Genomic DNA, 22,304 nt, shown 5'->3' with positions numbered 1-22,304 from the left:
TACAATATGTCGACATAACATTTTTGTATGCCAGGCAAATGTAAATGTACATTTTTAAAACATTCTTTTCATTTATAATTTAATTATTTAAGAAATGAGATGAAATAATAAATAAATACAGTAATGAATTTTAAAAATATATACTTAATTGAGACCTGGTTTCTACATATGCACACAACCAAATTGTTTTTATACCAATAGAGATGAAGTATAAAGAAGCCAGGTCTTTGTAAGGTTGTTGTACTTTTTGAAATTACAAAATGAATATAGCTCTTAAGGATTAATCTTACTCTCAGTTCTTTGTGAGCACCCTCCCAGCAAACCCTTCATTCATTTTAACCACGTGCATGTACAGACATGACCGCTCCCCAGTCAGTGAAATTCCTCTCGTCAAAGCATTTTTTTGCTGCACTTTACTGCATATTCATTTCATTTTAAAGAATAATGGCATTACCCCACATGTAATGTTATTATATATATATAAAGTCAAGTCAATGGCGCTATTAACAGAAAAACTAAGTGCTCATAAAAAAGAAAAAGACTGTTCACTGCCAAACCTTCCATTTTCAATGGATTGCACTTTAGTAATCCTGTTCATAAAATTTGCTTGGTGTATGAATGGTGTGTTTCAAGTTTAAATAGGAAGATGCAAATGAACTAAACATAGGCATAACAACGGTCCAGTGTCCAATCAATGGGGTCCCATTGTCTCTGGAACTGACATGTTTTTTTAGGCTGTGTTACGTCTAGTTTAAATTGCTTTCCACCAGCAGGTGTTGCAAATGTTTTTGACACGCCCATCTACAAAAATGACTTCCTTAAACCGGTTTGGTTAAAGCGGTCACAGAGCGCCCGCCATCTTGCCAGGTTGTGACGATGCCTTTCCAAAACCAGTTGGATGAGTTTGGTGAAACTAATACAACTGGACTGATTTAGTCGATTTCTGAGTGGTTTTTTGTCAGGGTTGATTGAGATATTCACTTTTATTGGGAGTGTTAAAAAAAAAAACACAAGTCCTTAGTCCAATGCATAATAATACTGTTTTCTTTTCTCTAAATTGTATTTCCAGCAAAACTAGTATATGTACTAGGAATGTCCATATCCTTATAATTTTAAAGATACATTTTGTTTGGAAAAAAACACTCGTCAGAGGCCCCAAGTATGCAATTTTAGCTTTTCTGCTGTCACAATAATAAAAATGTAAATCAATCATGTGGCTCTTAAAAACGAAGTTAAAAACGAAGTATACATTGTCATATTAAGAAAATCCATAGTCATTTAGAGTTTTAATTTAGTTCTGGAGATTCACATGATTATCATTTGTCAATAGTACTGCAAGTAACATTGTGAATTTTATATGGAGCTGAAATTATTAGTATTATGACAACAGTAGTGTCCCTTACTTCCCTTATAAGCCCTTTAGTTAGTCAGAGAGCACTCCAATTACCTGCCAACCGATCCTCTCCAGGAGAGGCAACTGTAGCTCTTAAACTAGCGCATAGACTGTAAATCCCAGTTGTCATTACATATTGGCCACCTGCTGTCCGTCAAAGCGTCAAAGTTGCTCAGGCGGCTGAGATGTGGCTTGGGAGGGATGCCTGCCGTCTGCTCATTAGACCCCACTCTCGTAACGAAACTACAGACAGACAGAAGGAAAGATTCAGTAGCGTTCTTCTTCTGCCATCGGCTACTCTTGATGCCCAAAATCTGCTGTCCACTTCCAAATGCTGCCCAAGAAGGTCACTCTGTATCCGATAGGAGATGAGCTCGTCAGCCTGTCGTCCGTCTATGAACTCTTGGACGAGCAACAGCGCTTCTACACGGAACTCCTTCAACAGCAAGAGAAGAATTACAGAGCGTTCCTCCAGATGCTCATGGAGTGCTCATCCAGCCGCACGGACGCTCTGGTACGTGAGATGCAGGACGCCAAGAACGAACTACGGGTCGCCAAGGTCGACCTGGCCGAAGTCAAAGAGCAGCTGGTCCGATCGGACAAGCGGGTGGAGCGCCTGGCCGAGAGTTTGGTGGACGTTCGGGGAGCGCTGGATGCCCTGAGCGGTAAAAGCGGGGGGAAAAGTTCCGATCAGAAGCAGAGGAAAGGCGGAGGGGGTTTACAAAGCGGCGTGGCCAAAAAAAGAGGGGAACCCAAAGCGCTCAAGCTGGTGACGGACCTCACGGATATCTGCTTTGATTGTTTAAAGGTGGTCATCACGCTCTCCTTACTCGTACCAATATTTCTTGTTTCTCTGTGAATAGTTAAAGTCTTAGTTTACGTTGCTCAATTAAGTTCTTTGTTTTAATTTAGCGGTAAATAGTCTGCTAAGTCGGTCTTTTGAATGGGCTTATGACAATATTCTTTGGAGTGGGCTCGTTTATTATTATATTTTTGCCTTTTTAAGAAGCATTAATATTCAAGTTGAAAATAGAGCAGAGTTGTCTATCTCTGATTGGTCAGCAGTCCATTAGCGGTTTGAACTCTTATTAATCCTCCCATTGACTCAAATGGTAAATTGGTGGGAATTTATGCCATGGACAGAGGAAGACTGTAAATGCCATTTGTTAAGATAGAAGTACTACTAAGCCATTTAAAGTGGGAGGTTTGGCAGAGAAGGAATGAATGCTCATTGGGTCATCGTTTGTTTTATTTTTATTATCTATGTACTTTTTGAAGTTTCCTAGAATATTTTTAGCAGCAATATCAAATTAAAATGTGAGAATTGATGAAACATTTGTAATATGATGTCTTTTTTTGGTGTTTTTGCCGTAGGCTGATCAACTAACAGAAGAGCAGATTGCCGGTAAGAATGCCGTCGTTTAATTGACACTCCTGAATTTATGACGACTTTTAATGTATTTTTTAAATTTTTTTATACAGAGTTCAAAGAGGCCTTCTCGCTGTTTGACAAGGACGGCGATGGCACCATCACCACAAAGGAGCTGGGCACCGTTATGAGGTCGTTGGGGCAAAACCCGACAGAGGCTGAACTCCAGGACATGATTAATGAGGTGGATGCTGATGGTATGCTGCATCCATCCCTGTTCTCAATTTCCATATTTTTCCACATAATGTTGTCACCACGCTAAAAAAAACAACAACTATACTCACTATAAACAAAATGTACTAAAGGGCATTCCAAAACAACCAGGAGACTTAACAATAAACTGAATACAGATACTTTAGCATCCCATTCTTTATCAATGGTTTATTTTGACCTGATTTGATTTTGGTACTACTACTATCACCTAGGCAACGGGACCATTGACTTCCCTGAGTTTTTGACAATGATGGCCAGAAAGATGAAGGACACGGACAGCGAGGAGGAGATAAGGGAGGCTTTCAGGGTCTTTGACAAGGTGAGTCCGAGTCCCTCTTCTGATCCAGCTGGCCTAAACGCAAACCTGACTGACGCTCACTTGCGTGTTGACAGGACGGTAACGGCTTCATCAGCGCCGCCGAACTGCGTCACGTGATGACCAACCTGGGCGAGAAGTTAACGGACGAGGAGGTGGACGAGATGATCCGAGAAGCCGACATAGACGGAGACGGACACGTCAACTACGAAGGTGCTTGTGGTGATGGCTTTCTTCTTTGGCGTTTTTAGGCTTGATGTCAGTGTTTTTCTTTGCAGAGTTTGTCAAGATGATGACGTCCAAATGACCAAGATGCATCCAGACAACAACAAAAAAAAGCTGTTTTACCTCTGTAATAGTCACACAATTATATAAAGAATTCTAAATGAATGGGTCCAATTTGTCCACTTTTGAAATAGCTCTAAAAATTGACCAAATGGGCGGCCTCTAAGCTCAATGAAATTTCGTGTAGGTACGCTAATTATTTAGGTGCCTGATTCGTTTGGGGTCCTTAGTGTCACGCTATACACGATCTAGAATTGGCTGAGGAGTTGTAATATGCTCATGTAAAAGTGCATGACTAAAAATGCATCGCAAATATATCCCATCACATCTTGTAGTTATTTGCTAATACATGTTTATATTGTTCAATTTGTTAACAACTTCATATTTTTCAAAGTGGAATGTGCTATCAAAAATAAAAAGACTCTACTTTAAAAGTGCCTGGTGGAAAATCCATATGTATTTTTGTAAACCTCAGTGACCCTAATGAGGATAAAGCGGTTGAGAAAATGAGATGAGACAATGAAGCATTCTTTGTGTATGAAATGTTAACTTTTAATGCAGTCAGATGGCCTGAAATAAAGGTGAGTTGATGTAAAATAATAAGTAAACATGTTACTCAATATTTGGTAGAAAATAGTGTACGAACAACTGTTTTATAGCATCAAGACATTCGTTGGAAGACTGTCCATCCCACAAGTCATCCATTTTTGCCTTTGTCACTAATCTGAATAAAAAATAAATAAAAGTTGTCAGCAAAGTATCCCTTGTACTATTATGCAATCTTGACTTGAGAACATATCACATACCGAGCCAATACAAAGGTGACCGGTCGGGGCGGTGCTTTGTCCACAAGCTGCTCCCAAACCTCTCCTATCTCGAGGTACCACTGTATATTGACTTTGAAAAAAAAAGACTATTTTATTTCACACTTAAGTAGGGTTTGGTAACTCCAAGGTTAAGAACCACTGGTATATAATTTATATAAGTAAACTGTTTATTTCTTAACCTCCACTGATTAGTATCATTTAAATGCAAACACCAAATTGCATGTCATCACAATGTTCATAACGTGCAATACTACTGTATTTTAAAGGATTAAAGCCCAACCAAAGAGTATTTACAGCTTCCCCCGCAGACGTTAGGATGAATACAATGTATTTACAGCCCCGCCCTTGCCCCACCCATTGACTAATGCACGTTATCATGAAAACCATGTATTTTTCTTTTAAGTAATAAAGTCCAACCAAAAAGCATTTACAGCCCCTCCACACAAACATATACGCACTAACGCACGTTATTATGAAAAAAAATATTTATTTTTTATGTGTCCTTTTTTTAATAGGCGCGGCCGAAGCCAGAGTTCAAATAGCCGAGGTCAAACCCCGAAATGCCTGATGGGGCCCGGAAGAAGGAAGGGGGTGTGTGCGTGCGTGCACTGCAGAGCACCACGAAAGTCACGATTTGCCGAAGAAATCCTGCCAAACTTCTCACAGAACGATGCTGCACATTTGGTACATTGTCATTTGGGGATTTCGAACCCTCAGTTCTCGTCTTAAGAGTGATTTTTGACGCGATGTAGCCCCATGCGTATGCAAACAGCAAAATGTTTGCAAACAAATTGGCTACATTGCGTTACCGATCGCTCCTTGTTTAAAAAGAAATCATTCTATTGTGTGTTTCAGACACTCGGCGAGCAAAGACTGCTGGGAAACATCAACAATGTGGCCAAAACGACCAGAAAGTAGCAGCTTGTCAACGCCATAACAAAGTGAGTCATTTTTAAATAGTTCCGATTCTCTCTATCCGTGTAATATTTAAACGCCAGCGTTCAGGGCTTTGCGCAATTGGCTCGATTTGCATCATGATGCATTCAATTTGTTTTTAAATTACAAAAAAATGTGGATAAGTCACCCACACGTCATTAGTGGATGTGTAAGGAATAAACAGTAATCCCTCGATTATCGCGGTTAATGTAGACCAAACATGGCTGTGATGAATGATAAACTGTAAAGTAGGGTCATCCCTATTGAAGTAAATTAAAAAAAAAAATACTGTAGTGGCAAGTGAAGGAGTAGCTTCTGCTTGTGAGTTTCTATTTGGCTTTTCACAGCTTTGTGAACTTACAAAAAAAAAAATCTGCCATGTAGTGGAACTGAACATAAATTATAAACTTTCAGCCCCTTAACTTTTTAAAGACCCTAGGGCTTGGACCTGTTTCATAATAGTTTTAAATGTGGTTTTGACAAAACAGATTTATTTAACAATAGTGCAGGTGTCATTTTTGACTCATTTAAATGTAACGAGAAAAACAGAAGCTCTTTGTATATATTTTTTAAGAATGAATAGATTTGAAATAATTGACTGAAAACTTGAGGCAGAAGTAGGATTTATTTTAACCTTGTAGGCCCCTGTCCAGTAATTTCAAATTTCCCACCACATGATCAAGATCCTGATATATTTTTGTGGAGGAAAACAGATGGATTGTTTTTTTAGTCTCTACAGCAGACTGTTTAATATTGCCTTTTTGTAGACAAAAAAGCTAAATGTAGGAGGTAGTTTTGTCAAATTTTGATGTTCGGTGCTAGTCTGTACTTAAATCTATTGTGCCTTCACTCCTATTTTGGTTTTCTGAAAGGCAGAACCAATCAGTTTTTTTTCATTTAACTTTGTGTATTGACCCCCTTTTTTTGTTTTCCAGAATCCACCCAAGGGCGAGCTGGTTTCCTGCCTTTGTACAGAGGCCCAGGCACCCCAATCTGAGTACTGACCCTTTTATTGTTTTCCAGAATCCACCCAAGGGGGGGCCAGGTTTCCTGCCTATGTCTATCTTGACATAGGCAGGAAACCTGCTCCCCTTGGCTGGAATTCTGAAAAACAAAAAAGGGGGTCAATACATAGTGTTAAGTGAAAAAAAACATTTCCAAGGTATTACCTTTTATTTAGAAAAAACTCATAGATTTGTTCTGCCTGAGCATATCTGAGTTTTTTTCAAAATAAAAGGTAAGACCTTGTGAATATTTTTCATTTTTGAGAAATCCACCAGGTTTCTGCCTATGTACAGAGGCTCTGGCACCCCCATCTATGCAGTTTTTCAAAATAAAAGGTGAGCCCGTAATGTTTTTTTTTTATTTAACTCTGTGTATTGATCCCCAGAATTCCACCAGGGGGACCTGGTTTCTGCCTATGAACAGATAGCCTCAGAAACCCCCAATCTATGAAGTTTTTCAAAATAAAAGGTGAGCCCCTCATTGTTTTCATATTTAACTCTGTGCATTGACTTCCTTTTTTTGTTTTTCAGAATCCACTAGGGGGACCTGGTTTCTGCCTATGAACAGATAGCCTCAGGAGCCCATGAAGTTTTTCAAAATAAAAGGTGAGCCCTTCTCATTTCTTTTTTATTTAACTCTGTGTACTGACCCCTTTTTTTTTTTGTTTTCCAGAATTCCACCAGGGGGTGGAGAAGATTTCATTTTTTACGATGCTGGAGCACCAACGGGAACCAGTCTATGAAGTTTTTCAAAATAAAAGGTGAGCCCTTCTCATTGCTTTTTGAACTAACTGTGTACTAACCCCCCTTTTTCAATTTTCGAATCTTCTCCACCAGAGGGTGGAGAAGATTCGATTTTTTACGATGCTGGAGCACCAACGGGAACCAATCTACAAACTTTTTCAAAATAAAAGCTGATTTCCTGTTTTCCAGATTTCCTGCTGGTGACTAGAGGAATTACTTCATTTTATTTAAGTTTTTCAAAATAAAAGCTTTGAAATGTAAACATGTGTTGGTCTTTATGTAACAAAAAAATGCAAGTCACAATTAGAGTTCAAAAAATTTATTTACAAGTAAACATTTGAAGTTCAGAATACTTAAGAAAACATTTGTAGATTAACAAAAAACAGCTAAACACTTAGAAAAAAATTGACAAAAAAGGGGGGATAAACACTTAGAAAAAAAATGATGAAAAAAAGGGGGATAAACACTTAGAAAAAAAAATGACAAAAAAGGGGGGATAAATACTTAGAAAAAAAATGACAAAAAAGGGGGATAAACACTTAGAAAAAAAAATGACAAAAAAGGGGGGGTAAACACTTAGAAAAAAAATGACAATAAAAAGGGAGGATAAAAAAATTGACAAAAGGGGGGATAAACACTTAGAAAAAAAATTGACATAAAAAGGGGGATAAACATTTAGAAAAAAATGACAATAAAAAGGGAGGACAAAAAAGGGGGGATAAACACTTAGAAAAAAAATGACAATAAAAAGGGGATAAATACAGAAAATACATCTTTAAAAGGGGGAGGAATACTTAGAAGATAAATCTTTGAAAAAAGCATGGGGGATGAACACTTGGAAAATAAATTGTTAAAAGGGGCATAAATACTTAGAAAATGAATCTTTGACAAAAGCAGGGGGGATAAATACTTAGAAAATAAAATTTGAAAATAGCAGGGGGGATAAACATTTGGAAGATAAATTTTGAGAAAATTAGGTGGGAATAAACACTTGGAAAATAAAATTTAGAAGAAAAAAAAAACTTTGAATTCTTGCTCCAACATTAAATGACAACCTTCTTACCTAAAAGATGTGGAAATGAATGGCCAGTGAAATGTCATCATGATTTATAGGCTTTTATTGAATTTGGATTTTCAGAAATACACAGACACCATATGATGCAAGAGAGACATCTTCAAGTGGGCATCCAAGATACCTCAGGCCTGTTGCATGCAAGAAAAAGAGCAAAAGTTAGAATATATAGAGACTGGAGTTTCAACTTTTTTTGTGGGGCTAAGTTTTACCTTGATCAGTCCCCCTCTGTAACCTCGAGTCATCTAGGCACACAAAGCTGCATCTTGGTGCTAAACAGAGAAAAAACGCACACAAAAAAGCACAAGTTAGTATATATATACAGCCTGGAGATTCAACAGGTAGGCTTAGTTTCTTTTTTTTTTTTTTAATGGGAAGTAGTTTTAATCTTGATAAACAGTGAAAACTTGATTTAACCAAGGCATTTGGGGGTTGCCAACCAATTATAGTATAGCATAGAGAAATCTTACAAGAATTTTAATAAACAATCAAGATAAAGAATAAAAATAAGTTTACAGCCTGGAAATTCAACAGGTAGGCTTAGTTTTTTTTTTTTTAATGGGAAGTAGTTTTTATCTTGATAAACAGTGAAAACTTGATTTAACCAAGGCATTTGGGGGTTGCCAACCAATTATAGCATCGAGAAATCTTACAAGAATTTTAATAAACAATCAAGATAAAGAATAAAAATAAGTTTACAGCCTGGAAATTCAACAGGTAGGCTTAGTTTTTTTTTTTTTTTTTAATGGGAAGTAGTTTTTATCTTGATAAGCAGTGAAAACTTGATTTAACCAAGGCATTTGGGGGTTGCCAACCAATTATAGCATAGAGAAATCTTACAAGAATTTTAATAAACAGTCAAGATAAAGAATAAAAATAAGTTAGCGAGTCCTATTTCCCCTTTCCCAGACAAGGCGATTCAATATACAGACTGAGATTAACAGCTAGGACAAGGGTGTCAAACTCGGGTTGGTTCACTGGCCTCAATAAGGTCAACTTGATTTCATGTGAGGTGTACTATTTTTCAAATATTTAGATATTTTTTTCTATTTAAAAAACTGCATCGAAAGTCCTAAATGTTCAGTTTTTTAATGATTTAAAACATTTTTGAGCTTTTTTTTTTCTTCATGAGGGAAAATATCTTTGAATAATTTGTTTTTCATTTCAAAAGGAAACAATATTTGGGGGAAAATGTTCAACATTGGCGTGGAAAACAATTTTTAAAATAAATTTATTTTTAGATTTTACAATATGCATTTTTAAACTTCAAAACACAAAAAGTGAAAAATGGATTAAAAAATACAATTATTGATTTTAAAAAGGGGAAGATGAGATAATATAATATACATGTATAATCTTCATTTAAATTTGATCCTAACAGAAAGTCAGCACTCATGATTTACTTTTTCGGACCGCACAAAATGACAGTGGGCCAGATTTGGCCCGCGGGCCTCTACTTTGACACCAGTGAGCTAGGAGAAAGTTGGCTTCAATATTGTATACGTGAATTATTTTTGTAAAAAGAGAACAATTACAAATCGGGAACGGGTTTTTAGCACTCAGAATGAAAACGATTACATACAAAACAACAGGAACTAAGTCGTGCCCCTGGATGTCATTCTAGAGTGAACACTTACCCAGGAAACTGTTGGTTGATGTCTTGTTGCTTGATTAAATTTAAAGTCTTGCTACACGACTCAATAATGGAGAGAAAACGGGGATCATGCTTTTTAAGTCAAATCGTGACGCCAACACTAATGCTGACTAGTAACATGTGGCACAAAGCCGACGGAGAAAAGAAGCCCATACTTAAATTGTCGACGGTGTGTTAAACCTGGCATTAAACTAAGATATTTGTTGGCGTTTTTGGGCTCAATTAATTGCTGAAAAATCTCCCGATCGCGTGATAAAAACGCATTTAGGCCAGTGAATTGCTCAAATCCATACCTCGTTGGCGTGCATCGGCGTGGGAAAAGCGTGGAGAAAGAGTTACTGCGCATGCGCCTAATTAACACCTTCCCACGTCGACAGTTGGCGTAACCACGCCCATATTGTCCTGTCACATTGAGGAATTTGGACAGATTGCTGAAGCATGCTGGGAACTTTCTATGAGCTGCAATGTTGTTTGTGGGGGGTGTTAGTCTCTTTAATGGGGGCTTAGTTGGTACTGTGCAGGAGTTATTTGGATAGATGTATTTCTCCAAACAGTTTAGGTGATATGTATTCAGAGTTGTACATGCCAGTTAGCCTACTTTTTTTCAATAAAACACTATGAACAAAATGGGGTCTTGGGTTCAATTCCAGGTCAATTAAAAAATCAATCACAATTTGGATAAATGGATTCGATGTTTAATGTCATCATGCAATTAAAAAATACTATTTTAGCTTATTTTGACAATTTATCAAAATGGAATTGTTGCAAGGAGTAAGCTTGAGTTGAAACTCCTTTTCGGTGTTGTGGAAATGCTCTCCCTTATTGGGTGGACAGGTCATGACCGTAAAAAAGGAAACGACGCAGTGATACCCGAGAGTTAAGTGGGGGGTCTTCACGTGATTGACAGCGCAGGACAAAGGCTGTCAGTTGTGGAAAACCCACTGATAAAAGACACACAAACTCACCGGGTGGTTGCCAGAAACTCACTTGAGATGCAAACCCGCATGTGACCCTGAGGTCAAACACTGCCGCTTTGCTCCAAAAATATGTCCAAATGAAATCGGAGAAAACGTACTTTTAATTTCTCACAATCGACACACTTCATTTACAGCATTCAACGCTCTGTGCAGAAAATATAATTATTTTCCATAATAATAATAATAATACACATGGCACTAGAAAATATACAACTGTTACACTTTGACGTTCCCGCAAAACAAAAATCTGGACATTTAAAACGGGGTAAAGACAGATGGCGTTTTTAGGCTTGTGTATCTACAGATTTAAATGACATTTTCCTCCAAAATAGTTGGTGTCAACGTTCACGACGACTTTGGCAAATATATATTGTCATTAGAACATGAAGCTAAGGCCTTTAGCTGTGCTGCCAACAGGTTAGGCCAAGCTAGTTGGTGCTTGCTATAGCTTCAGGCACTGTTTAAACATCTCATTTGAACCTGGGTAAACAGCTTACCTCATTGGCTTACAGTAACAAGAATCTCAAAAAAAGGGACCAGCATAACACGACATACAAAGAACATGTCAATCAGGCAACAATGAAAATGTTTCGAACATACCAATAATGAAAATTACTATTCTGAAACGGAAACGTAAGCTTAAGAAGACGGATGGATGACATCAAACCAAGCATGTTATTGTGAAGTGTTTCAGGACCATGGTCAGCGCCTTGTTATGAAGTATGGCCAGTTTTGCAAACAAGGCATACAATTACCATAGTTCAGTGAAAATGCTAATTTTCAAGCATTTAAAACAGTGATGACAGGGTGAACCGTCATTAACATTTCCGCTTAGGCATATATATATATATACCTATATATATTTTTAATTTCGATTTCAGCAGTTTCAGCTTTCCCAAAACAATAAGGACAACTGGGGGAAAAAAAGAATGTAAACTCTTAAGTCTTCCTGTAGGAACTGTATGTCAAAACTCAATTAACGCACCTGCTTGGTTACGTGGTGTAGGTGCGGGTTGGGTTACAGCAAGGCATGATGGGACGGTATGTATACGGGGAAATGAAAATGATGCATTATTCACATTTTTTCCGAAAACTCTTGTCCGCTAATAAGTGTAGTGGTATCATAGTGCTCTGGGAATGATGGTGAAGGGCAGGATGGGGCTGCTGGCCTCCAACTCCAACGCGGTGAGGAAACACTCAGTGGCGGCGGCAGAGTTCCCTTGCGCCTGCAACACCTCACCCAGGCTGTTCCAAACATCGTGAGCAGTACTGTGCACAAGGAAGAAATGAGGAATACAATTGCTGGGAAATGGGAGATGACATTCCTCTTCCTTACCTGTTGACCTGCACTGCATCCCTCAGAACTTTTTCTGACAAACTGTAGCGTTGAAGCTGATGCAGGATAAGACCCTAAGAGGAGCATGGAACACATTTCTTTCCATTCATTGACATTTTATTGACTAAAATCAACAATAATAATAATAATAAAACTATAATATGTCACTTTAATTACAAAACTTTTCTGACCATATTTACTCACATATAAGCAAAACTCTTAAAATGGCCTTAACAATAGTTGAATTTTACAATTACCCGCGTATAAGCCGCCCCCTGATTGCCAATTTTTTCACCTCCATATTCATGGTTTTAATAGGAGTACAAATTTACTATAAAGGAGAAAAAAAATTGTAAAAATTGTCACACATGGTATTTCTGAGATACTGTATGAATCAAAAGCACATTATTCGGGTCAATATCATAAATTAACATGCCTTATAGTAGCAGACATTTATAAGATATATTTTCCTATATATGAAGATATCTTTAGGTGGGAACTTAGCTGGAAGTAGTTAGTTTTAACATGGAAAATTTAACATTACAGCTGCAATGTTAAAACTACCTTGTTAAAAGTACCTACTTCCTTGACTTCTTCATTATTAGGCTCCGTCAGATTTTAAAGAATGTCATTACATTTTAAACAATGTCAAATATGTCCGCTTTTCTTGTCCTTGGTGTGACTAAACCTGTTTTTTACGGCTTAAAAGAGACAAAAGAATGTTAATACCCTGCGTTTTAAATGGAAATTTGTTTCTGGGCCGTACTCGTTTTGGTTTCGGCAGCCTTAAGGCATATTTGGAAGATAACTTTTTGTTTCCATTCTCTAAAGTTGCAAGTTTGAAATCCATTTCACATTTTTTTTAATTGGCTTGAAGGTGTTTCAAACTTTAATGGTACTGCAGTAATCCCTCGGATATCGCAGTTAATGTAAACCAGACATTGGCGCGAAAATCAAAAAATCGCAATGTAGGGTCACCCATTATCTATATCTATTGAACCCCATGACTCTTAACCGGAAACACTGTCGACAAAGAACGAATAACTCGCTTGTTTAGTTTGTCAAACCAGTAGAACTCGTTTACAAATGGTTTCTTAGGCCAGCTAAACTGAAGGAGGAAACCTGCCACTTATCTGCATTTTTTTTCTTAACCTCAATCTCAAAAAAAAGGTAACCACAAAATATAGGACTCAAAAGTGTAGAGACTGTCAAGACGTTTGTATGTAAAAGGTGCATTACCAGTCTCTGCATGGTTTTAACATGCGTCGGGTTGATGGACAAGGCTTCTTCGTACCAGCGCTTGGCCTCATCAACGTTGCCCCTGAGCTCGGCGATCTGCCCCCTCATGAAAAGCACATTATGGGATGTGGGAAAGAGGTTGGCAGCTTCTTGAGTGCAGGCAGAAGCCTCGGCGGGCTTCGACATCCCGATGTATACCTCGGCTGGGACAAAGACGGCAAAATGTAAAATCAATTAAAAATAAAAAAGTTTAAAAACTATATTTGAACCTTATGCACTTGTATTGTATTACATTCAAGGTTACTAATATGTCTGCTAATCAATCAATCAATACAAATAAAGAAGACAATTAGTAAAGGTTTCCTCAAGATGTCTGTACTGCCACTTAATAGTCAGACAGTTAGCTCCCCCTATTGACTATTATGAGTAATCCATGCAAGGTCATTGAACTTTGGCTCATAGTACAGTTGCTAAGTCAACAAGTTTCATGACATACATATAGTGAAGTATTTTAAGGGCTATCTTTTAGAGTAATGCGAGTGCAATGTAATCAAGATTGAGGTACTAAATGGTTATACTCAGGTGTTATTGGTCTACTGCTATGGTAAGGCAGAGCTTGCAAAGGGTCAATCAAAAATAGCAGGACAAGGACAATTAAGAAAAAAATAAAAAGAAATGTTTTGTTATGAGTTTGATTCTAGTGAGAGTACCTGCATGCAGCCAAATCTGAGCTAGAGTCATCCAGGGGTGCAAAGGTCCGTGCTTGGGGGCACTACTTTGCAGGGAAGAGGCCACCTCAGACAACGCTTGCTCCACACGACTTGCTGCTATCGATGTAGCGTGCACAGAACCTGGAAGATGATGACTCAATTATCATAAAACAATCTCACCGCGGCACACGGTATAAATATTTTGTGAACGACACCCTTTCATGAATACACACCAATCCTCCACACATTGTGTTATGAGCCTGAAGTAAGCGTGTAAAGTGAACTAAATCCACACCTCCATGCATAAATTCGGAATGAGACCTTACACCGATTAGCAGGTGAAACAAGCGCTCTTTTGTTACAGCACGGGAAGTTCTTTTAAGCGCAAACACACGCTGTGTTTCAATTCAAGGGCCGCACACTGTCGCAATGGAAGACTGGCATTTCGTCCCTTGCATTTAAACAGCGACATTTACCTCATGAACGCATGCATAGGCCATTAAATAAATTAAAGGAATACAACGTCAAGAAAAAAAAACATGAAAAAATTCCAATAGCCATTAAACCTTACGGACGTCTAAAATGGGAGCGTGTGTGTGGCTATGTGTGTGAGAGTGAGCATGAAACTAATCAATAAATGAATAACTTAAGTTCAGATGGGGGTTAAACTTTGGCTACTTACAAACAGAAAACATGGAAGAAAAACCAAGCGTGTTAGCGTCCTGAGGGCCGCCTTAAAAAATGAAAATAAAGCAAGGGATGAGAAAAGAACAGATAGATGTTAATGAAAAAAAAAGAGAAACAAGGTCAGGCACAAACAAAATCATTGTGAAACAAAAGAACAACTAAAAGCAAATTCGAGTGGATATAAAAACAAGGTCAAACATGATATTAGATGTAAAACTGTACTAGTATATCAAGTAAGTGCCATTAGTTGAAAAGTGTTAGTTGTCAACTAATCAGGGTTTCATTATCCTTGGATTCAAGGTGCTCTTTTGGACCCTCACAATCCACACCATGCTACGAGCCGAGGGAACCTAGCGTTACGTAACATTTGGAGGAAAGCTGGCGAAGAGTGACGTGGTTACTAAAGGAGTTTGTTGTGGCTTTGGTGGTCATCAAAGAGGGAAGAAGGGGAGGCAAGAAGGAAGACTTTTTGGGTGGAGGGTGAAGGATGAAAACTGGAGAAGAAGGGCAGGAGAGTGGAGAGGACAACGTGGATAGGCTGGAGGGGGAAATGGGGGATACTGGTTCCGAACCAGTATGAGAGGAGGAGGAACCTGAGGCTAAAATAGACAAACAGCAAACCAAATCAACCAAGGGAATCAAAATCTAAAAAAGGAAGGAACTGAAAATAATTGTCAATCAACAAAACTGACCAATATATGATCAATGAACTCCTTTGCTCCCATTGTTGGAGACAGACATCCAATCAGTTTGAAATGTGAGGGTTTGCCTACCAGTATCTGGGTCACTAAAATCCGGCAAGGTCATGGCGTTGAGTTGTCGTCGGTCTGCCACAGCTCTATCCAACAAACTGCTCCCACGCCCTGAATCACTATCGTAAGAAAAATAGCATATATTAGTTCATACAAATACACAACGAAAACCAAAGACTGTGCGACTGTATGTATGTATGTATACCTTGGATTTGTAAGGTTGTAAAAACTCTTCCAAATTTGCAGCATATGTTTGCAGGTGAGCAAAGCTTCTTCAGATCCTCTGCACATGCTCTCCAACTTCACCTTTGTATAGAGCAGGCTACAGAGTGGATAGTGCAGTTGTTAACATGACGGATTAAAAAAAAAAAAAGTATTATCCTTGATTGCCTTACTTGAAGTTCTCTGGATACTCAGAAAGGGCCATTTCTATAATATTAAGACCATCCTGGTAGTGTTTCTGAGCTGAGAGCAGCAAGGCCAGCAGATGTAGGGAGTGGACATCGTCCCCTTGAAGCTGCAAAGCCTGTCGAACATAGCCTAGTGCTTCCGGAATCTACACACACATACATACAGTTGACATTTAGGTGGGATTACAACTACTAGATATATGAAACATTTTCTGTTAACATTCAATTGTTAGTTGTGACGGTTACCTGTCTGGATACAGCAAGCTGTAGTGCAAGATAAAAGGCGGCTAGATGATCTGTTGGAGACAAACTCTGAGCTCTGACAAGAGAAAAGGATTATGTGTTTAAAGATTTCAGTTCAATGATTCTGAACAGATTTTTTTTAAAAGCCTGTTTGGTTTGCTAAAATTCTGAGTACTGAAGCTTCTTTCTAGCTGGGGGGATTTTAACATAAAGTTTGTAAATCCAGAATTTTTATTAGTGCCATACTAATAGGTCAATCTTTGTGATGAGTCTTGACAAAGTTAATCGCTCAAATATAGCAATGATGTAAATTAAAACACACAAAATTGCACATATCCATTTCTTAGTTGATATGATAATGATACAACCCAGTGATGCACTCATGAAAATTGCCATTCCTTCCAATGCATATGCAGTACACAAAGGCCATAGGGAAAATTATAAACAAGTATTTATATTAACATTAAATACTGAATCAGGATCTTTTTTTGGCCCGATCTTACTAGCCTAATTTCTTTTTTTTTTGTAGTTGCTTTTCACTGGGCAGTCAAATTTGCTCACTAAAAGCATAAAATAGACAACAAACCTCTGGAAGGCTCCTAAAGCTTTCCTCTGATAGTCTTCTTGTGTGCTTCGCAATGACGCTATAGAGACAGGGACAAACAGTAGGGGTAGTCAGGTCAATTATTCAATAAACCAATGCATACATACATACCATCTGTGGCTTTGAGGCTGTAAACAAGTCCAATTGCCAAGTAGCCTTTTGGTCGAAACTCAGCTGCTTTCTCTCCCATGTCAATCACCATTTTGGCAAAGCACTCTCCTTCATCCAACTATGGGTGAGTAGACATTCATTTAATTAGAAAACAATGTGTATAATTTCTAACTAGATACTTGGATACTGCATCAGATTCGTTGCTACCCAGTGCAGGGGTCCGATACACAGTTTGACGGCCAACAGTGGGATGGTGGGGTCATCTGGCTTGAGACGGATACACTCCTTCAGAACTTTTACTGCACGAGCGGATTTCCCGGCAGCCATTAAAGAGAGTGCAAGCTGGTACCACAAGTGGAACTCTTCAAAGGCAAACTTCATGGCTCGTTCCAAACACTGAAGAAAATAAAAGGGGACATTTAATTCATTGGCTATCAATGATGGCCATAGATATTCAATCCATTTCAACTGGTAATGTTAGGAGTGATCACTGAATAGGAATTCATTGGTGCAGTTGGTGGTACAGTGGTTTATTTTTGTTGTTGTTTTTTTTTTATTTAACCCAAATATGACTTGCCTCTGACAGCATCTCATATTGTCCTCTTCTGCCCAAAGCTATAGTCAGCAGGTCGTAAACGACAGATGCCGATTGTAGACTGATGATTCGATCATTGTTATGTTCCGGAATCCTACTTAGGACAGCGTCACGGTTGGCCTAAATTCAAAACACGCAATAGAAAGAATAAATAGAATGTATTAATGCGGAGAGACTTATTTCATTTGCCCAAATCTTACCATGGACTCACTGATGAGGAGCAGCAATAAAGCTTCTTCCGTATTCTCCTGAGGGCAAAAAATACTAACGGGAAACAATACAAAAAGAGATTCCAAAAGGTTGGATTTCAGAAATATTTAAAAACACTGCATATTCAAAAATCATGTTCAAATTAGTGTTGCACTTTCTCTCTCCCCTCCGCAAAATCTGTCTAATTACAGTATACTATTAAACACATTTTAGTACTACACTGCTTAACTCATTGTCTGCCATTGATGGAAATAAACCTGGACAAGTACATATATTTCAAAACATCGATACATTATTACTTAAACGTTTTTTAGTGCCGCATCAGTATCTAAACTAGTATCACTGCAACACTAGTTTCAAGCAATGTCATTTTAGCTTACTTTTCCCCAGAGTATACACGTGGGCGTCGGCTTAAACTGGACTTCTTGCTTTGGATGTGTCCTTGTCGCGAGTGATCGTCCAGCGGTGACACAGTAGGCGGGTCTTCTACAGGAGACCAGTAACTTTGTTCGCACATTCCTCGGAGCAAAATTTCTGCAAGCTGCCTCGCTATTGTCTAAGAAGACACACAAAAATACACTTCAATTCTCTAGCACCAAAAAAAGTCATTGGTTCATACAGTTTTTCTACTAGTATTTTCAAAACTGCATGCTTTAGGTATTTTGCATGTAGGTTACTGCATTCAAAATGGAGCTATAAAATGCCCTCGAATTCTGGAATGACTCTACTGTAAAATTCAAATGAAAACCTAAGGAAGGTCTATTGGTTAATGAAAATAAACCTTCCAGCTAATTTCTTACCATGCGCAGGTTTTGTGTTGTCCGGGTCTCAACAGCTCGAAGAATTTCCCGAAATCTCCCGACACCTTGAGTCAGGTTTCTATGCATAGAGAAAAGAAATGGATGACAAAATGTCCACAATTGAAAAGTATTCAACAAAAATGGCTTGTATTTCCAAATATAAGTAAATATGACAAGAGCATAAGTTTTACAGATATTGCATTCACTCATTCTCCTTCTTCTTTGTAAACCTGATTTTTCTTTTTCCCCCAAAAAATTGTCATAATGTAAAAGTGCTAAATTTGTGTCCAAGTCAAAGTTATGGGTTGGCATATATTTAAAATATATGTATGTTAGTGTGTTATTATAATTTATTCAGTTCTCTTAGTGTTTTTGTTGTCTGTAACCCTGAAAATGTATATTTTGGGTAAGCCTTGTTAATTTTGAGGTTGTAGTCTAATTTGTGATGTATTGCATCTGCATATTTTTTAAACACTGAAATATTTGTTTATTATTATAATGTAAACGCTCTAAATTGCCCCTTGGTGTGAGAGTGAGCATGAATGGTTGTCTGTCTCCTAGTGTCCATCAAAATGAATGAATTTTATCATTTGTTAAAAAACAAACGGGCGAAAAAGATTGTGTTGGCATCTGACATTATTTGTTTGTGGACGTATAGTGACAGATGCTGTGTTACCCGTTTTTAAAATGGATGACATGGGCTCTCTGTAGGCCTGTCTCAAGAAAGTAACCCAGTTCCTGGTCAAGGGAAGCTGAAATCGGTTTTGGGCTGCGATTCTGAATTCCTGCTGACAATGACTGAAAAAAGCAAGAAGAATTGTGCAAAATTACCAATCAAACAGTACCGACAGCTGATAAGAAGTTTAAAAAACAGATCCGTCCTCCATCAGCTGTCAGGCTCTTTTACAAAAAAATGGCTGAATGTTAAGACCAACCGTATGTATATACATGCACATCTATCTATGTATGTGCAAGTATGTATATGTATGTACACATCTATACCTATATCTATACCTATACCTATATCTATACCTATACCTATATCTATACCTATACCTATATCTATATCAATACAGCCACATGCTTATTTATTTATGCGTTACCTATTTATTTATGTCTAAAATGTATTTTCTTGTGTTTGTATTCTAACCCTGTTGCTAATGTGACAGTGAAATTTCCCGAATACAGGATGAAAAAAGTTATCTAATCTAACATAGACAGACCTTTTCAGCCTCCTGTAGGTACAGCAAAGCAATGTCTCCAGACTTTTCATAGCAGGTAATGATTTCTTGCTCCCGTTCAGTTGTGTTCTGATCGTTGGATGGAGAACTGCTATTCTTATTGGACAGCAGTGGAGAAGCCACTGGGGCTTTCTCTAAACACAAGCCTGTGGGACACGCATGGGCGACTTAGTGTAACAGGAAAACAGGATGGACAGTACAATTTATTGGGTATATGTCTTAAAGCAGCTCATGGTGATAAATTCCTTGTGTATTTACATAATTGGCCAATAATGATCATTGAGATGGGGCCATCTTTATTGCTTTTCACAACTGTTCTAGGCCACAGCAAGTCAAACAATGCAAGTGTGTACCTTTAGTGGCATAGGCTTCTGCGATCATAGACAGCCTATAAACTGGAACTCCAACCAGTTGCATGTCATCCAAAGTCACCTTGTTATAGTGACCTGGAAACAATCAAATATCCCTATTTTAGAAATACTATCTCACACAGCATTTTGATAGGATGAAAAAAAATTAAGCTAGTGTTTGCACCGATATCACAAGTACATGTGCAATCCATTTGACGTGGGAAAGTGACAGCGACTGAACACTCAACATTCATTTGCTGCCATCTGTCCCACTTTGAATGGACTAGACATCTAGCATTCTAGTCAATGGTATAAAATGATTGTCAGACCAAGTTACCAAAGCAGTCACTTTCCCATAAAGTGATTATGCAGTATTTTTTCTAATAAAGAAGAAAATCTTTTTTTTTGACGCAACACGTCAAAAGACATTAATGTGAGTATTAAAATTGAAACAAAACAGTATGTTACCTAAAGCGTCTGTGTATTCTGCCTCAACATAACTCAGTTTAGCCATGAGGAGACTGGCTTCCTGGAGATAATCAGCCTAAAAACAGTCAGAAACATCAGGAAAGCACATTTAAAAACTGAAAAAGGGTTTACAGTGAACGCTGTAAGGCCAATGATGATCACCTTGAGGTTTCCTCTGTCCAGGGCAGCAGTGAGGTGCTTCCTGACCTCCACTAGTTTTGGTCGCGGACCCCTCGGACTGGCGCCCTGTTTGATTGGATTCTCCTTCAGGTATGTCAGAAGCTTGCTTTCCCCCAACAAAAGCTCTCCGAGATCATCTGTATCATCATAAAACAAATTGTTATATAATGAGCACTTCCTTATTTTGCAAGTGATTGCACTTCTTAACCAGTGTTGTTTTTGGCAGCCTTTTTCCTTTTGGCTTAGTCTTTTGGATGAAAATTTAGTCCTATTTTAGTCATTTCAAAATGTCTGATTTCCCAAAATAAATACTCAAAAGAACAACAAACAACAACAAAAACAATGCTATTATCAATTGTAATAATTAACGAAAACAACGCTATTCTCAACCTTTTGGGGGTGTTATTCACTGTAGTAGCACCATGCACGGACCGAGATTACACGAGATGTGCATGACAGCACCCACTGTGCTTGTAAACATACCAAGCAGAATTATGACTAGTAATCCTTTTGCTGATCCCAATCGGTGACCAGAGCTTGTCGTTATTGTAAGGAAAAAGCATTCAAAGAGTTTTTTTTTTTTTTTTTTAAAGAAAGTCATCACTCTTATTATTTTAGAATGCATCTCCATGACCTTGTGAGGATAAGCGGTTTGGAAAATGAATGAATGAGTCTCATTTTGATTCTTGTCTTGGAAGTTGATTTCCATCCAGATCTTTGACTCAATAATTCTGCCATCGTGATGTTGTGAGTTAATCGTTATCGTAAGCCTCGTCTCGCAAATTGTATGGTGCCGTACCGTATCGTGAGGTATCACTTCATTCACAATTCAAGTAAATGCGCAGAGGTGACATTGGAAAGATGTGTTATGTACACAGTTTAAGCATGGAGCGAATAGTAGAGTAGTGAAATAACCTTCTGATTATCCAGGAAGTACACAGGATTCCGATAGCTGGGATCGGAGGCCTCCTGTATGTAAAAAAATACATCTTACCGTTCGATATCAGTTTAGCAGAGAGTTGCCGAACCAACTCCGGTATTTTATCCCATTGTGCCTCTGAACGGCACCGCTCAATCTCCGTCTCCAGACGTGATCCAGACTTCTTCGCCGTCATTTTGACGAGCGCCTTGGGCTTGCACCAAAAATGCTACAGTCTCGCTCTTGATGCACAACAGACGAGCTTCCGGTTCTGTCTTTCAAATTAAACGACACATTCTTATTTGGCTGCAGTTGTCATGTGATGAGTAAACTATACTATTACTAATAATAGTATCACTATAACTGTCCCCGACTTGCTCATAGTATAGCAGGGGTCGTGACATCTGCAATTGATCAATATAGGCTGATTTAAGAAAAGAAGAAGCATATATTGTATGGAAAATCACAGACAATAACACTATGATAGTCAAGTTGCTCCAAAACACGTTTCCAGATAAAAAAAAAACTTGATGGTATTTCTTTTTTGAGGTTCTTTGGTAATGAGTAAAATTTATACGCAGAAGAAGGGCGTGGCAGGA

At 38.1% G+C, this 22,304-nt stretch overlaps 2 protein-coding genes and 2 long non-coding RNA genes across 10 annotated transcripts; 2 read left to right on the top strand and 2 right to left on the bottom strand.

The window, feature by feature from the left end:
* The first annotated feature begins 2,641 nt into the window (after positions 1-2,641).
* On the top strand, positions 2,642-4,396 carry LOC144206288 (calmodulin). Its single transcript, XM_077731171.1, has 5 exons — positions 2,642-2,798; positions 2,876-3,019; positions 3,248-3,354; positions 3,429-3,564; positions 3,630-4,396. Exons 2-5 carry the CDS (start codon positions 2,950-2,952, stop codon positions 3,656-3,658), a joined length of 342 nt encoding a protein of 113 aa, XP_077587297.1. The 5' UTR covers positions 2,642-2,798; positions 2,876-2,949; the 3' UTR covers positions 3,659-4,396.
* A 626-nt stretch (positions 4,397-5,022) lies between these two features.
* Positions 5,023-7,409, top strand: LOC144206384 (uncharacterized). Of its 5 annotated transcripts, none has more exons than XR_013328347.1 (8): positions 5,023-5,147; positions 5,319-5,404; positions 6,335-6,561; positions 6,680-6,739; positions 6,801-6,872; positions 6,935-7,009; positions 7,077-7,164; positions 7,241-7,409. It is a non-coding gene; the product is annotated as an uncharacterized LOC144206384 (long non-coding RNA). The 5 variants fall into 5 exon arrangements; XR_013328345.1 differs by having other exon boundaries at positions 6,669-6,739; XR_013328346.1 differs by lacking the exon at positions 6,680-6,739 and having other exon boundaries at positions 6,335-6,396; positions 6,790-6,872.
* An 838-nt stretch (positions 7,410-8,247) lies between these two features.
* On the bottom strand, positions 8,248-10,281 carry LOC144206461 (uncharacterized). Its single transcript, XR_013328367.1, has 3 exons — positions 10,167-10,281; positions 8,432-8,491; positions 8,248-8,350 (listed from the first exon to the last, which is right to left on the bottom strand). It is a non-coding gene; the product is annotated as an uncharacterized LOC144206461 (long non-coding RNA).
* Positions 10,282-10,933: 652 nt separating this feature from the next.
* ttc7b (tetratricopeptide repeat domain 7B) lies at positions 10,934-21,984 on the bottom strand. 3 transcript variants are annotated; one of them, XM_077731823.1, is made up of 23 exons: positions 21,781-21,984; positions 20,769-20,923; positions 20,607-20,682; positions 20,142-20,234; positions 19,771-19,934; positions 19,224-19,345; positions 18,548-18,626; positions 18,128-18,303; positions 17,738-17,801; positions 17,520-17,657; positions 17,150-17,338; positions 16,943-17,060; positions 16,814-16,871; positions 16,231-16,303; positions 15,970-16,130; positions 15,780-15,896; positions 15,596-15,693; positions 15,188-15,421; positions 14,818-14,868; positions 14,136-14,276; positions 13,426-13,628; positions 12,187-12,260; positions 10,934-12,119 (listed from the first exon to the last, which is right to left on the bottom strand). In XM_077731823.1, the coding sequence occupies exons 1-23, from the start codon at positions 21,899-21,901 to the stop codon at positions 11,972-11,974; spliced, it is 2,853 nt and encodes a 950-aa protein (XP_077587949.1). In that variant the 5' UTR covers positions 21,902-21,984; the 3' UTR covers positions 10,934-11,971. The 3 variants fall into 3 exon arrangements, with proteins under 3 accessions (XP_077587949.1, XP_077587947.1, XP_077587948.1); XM_077731821.1 differs by lacking the exon at positions 15,188-15,421 and having other exon boundaries at positions 21,781-21,983; XM_077731822.1 differs by lacking the exons at positions 14,818-14,868; positions 15,188-15,421 and having other exon boundaries at positions 21,781-21,983.
* Positions 21,985-22,304: the final 320 nt, after the last annotated feature.

This window comes from Stigmatopora nigra, chromosome 13, assembly GCF_051989575.1.
Source record: "Stigmatopora nigra isolate UIUO_SnigA chromosome 13, RoL_Snig_1.1, whole genome shotgun sequence".
Lineage (NCBI taxonomy): Eukaryota > Metazoa > Chordata > Actinopteri > Syngnathiformes > Syngnathidae > Stigmatopora > Stigmatopora nigra.
The sequence above is the reverse complement of the archived record's forward strand: the minus strand, read 5'-3'. Positions and strand labels throughout refer to the sequence as shown.

Bases quoted from the DNA above. Each gene is read 5' to 3' on its own strand.
- LOC144206288 (XM_077731171.1), top strand. From the start codon at position 2,950: ATGAGGTCGTTGGGGCAAAACCCGACAGAGGCTGAACTCCAGGACATG. The intron at 3,020-3,247 runs GTATGCTGCATC...ACTATCACCTAG, and splicing joins TAATGAGGTGGATGCTGATG to GCAACGGGACCATTGACTTC. The intron at 3,355-3,428 runs GTGAGTCCGAGT...GCGTGTTGACAG, and splicing joins CTTTCAGGGTCTTTGACAAG to GACGGTAACGGCTTCATCAG.
- ttc7b (XM_077731823.1), bottom strand. From the start codon at position 21,901: ATGACGGCGAAGAAGTCTGGATCACGTCTGGAGACGGAGATTGAGCGG. The intron at 19,935-20,141 runs GTACACACTTGC...CGTGTCCCACAG, and splicing joins AGAAGCCTATGCCACTAAAG to GCTTGTGTTTAGAGAAAGCC. The intron at 18,304-18,547 runs GTAAGAAATTAG...GTGTCTTCTTAG, and splicing joins CAACACAAAACCTGCGCATG to ACAATAGCGAGGCAGCTTGC.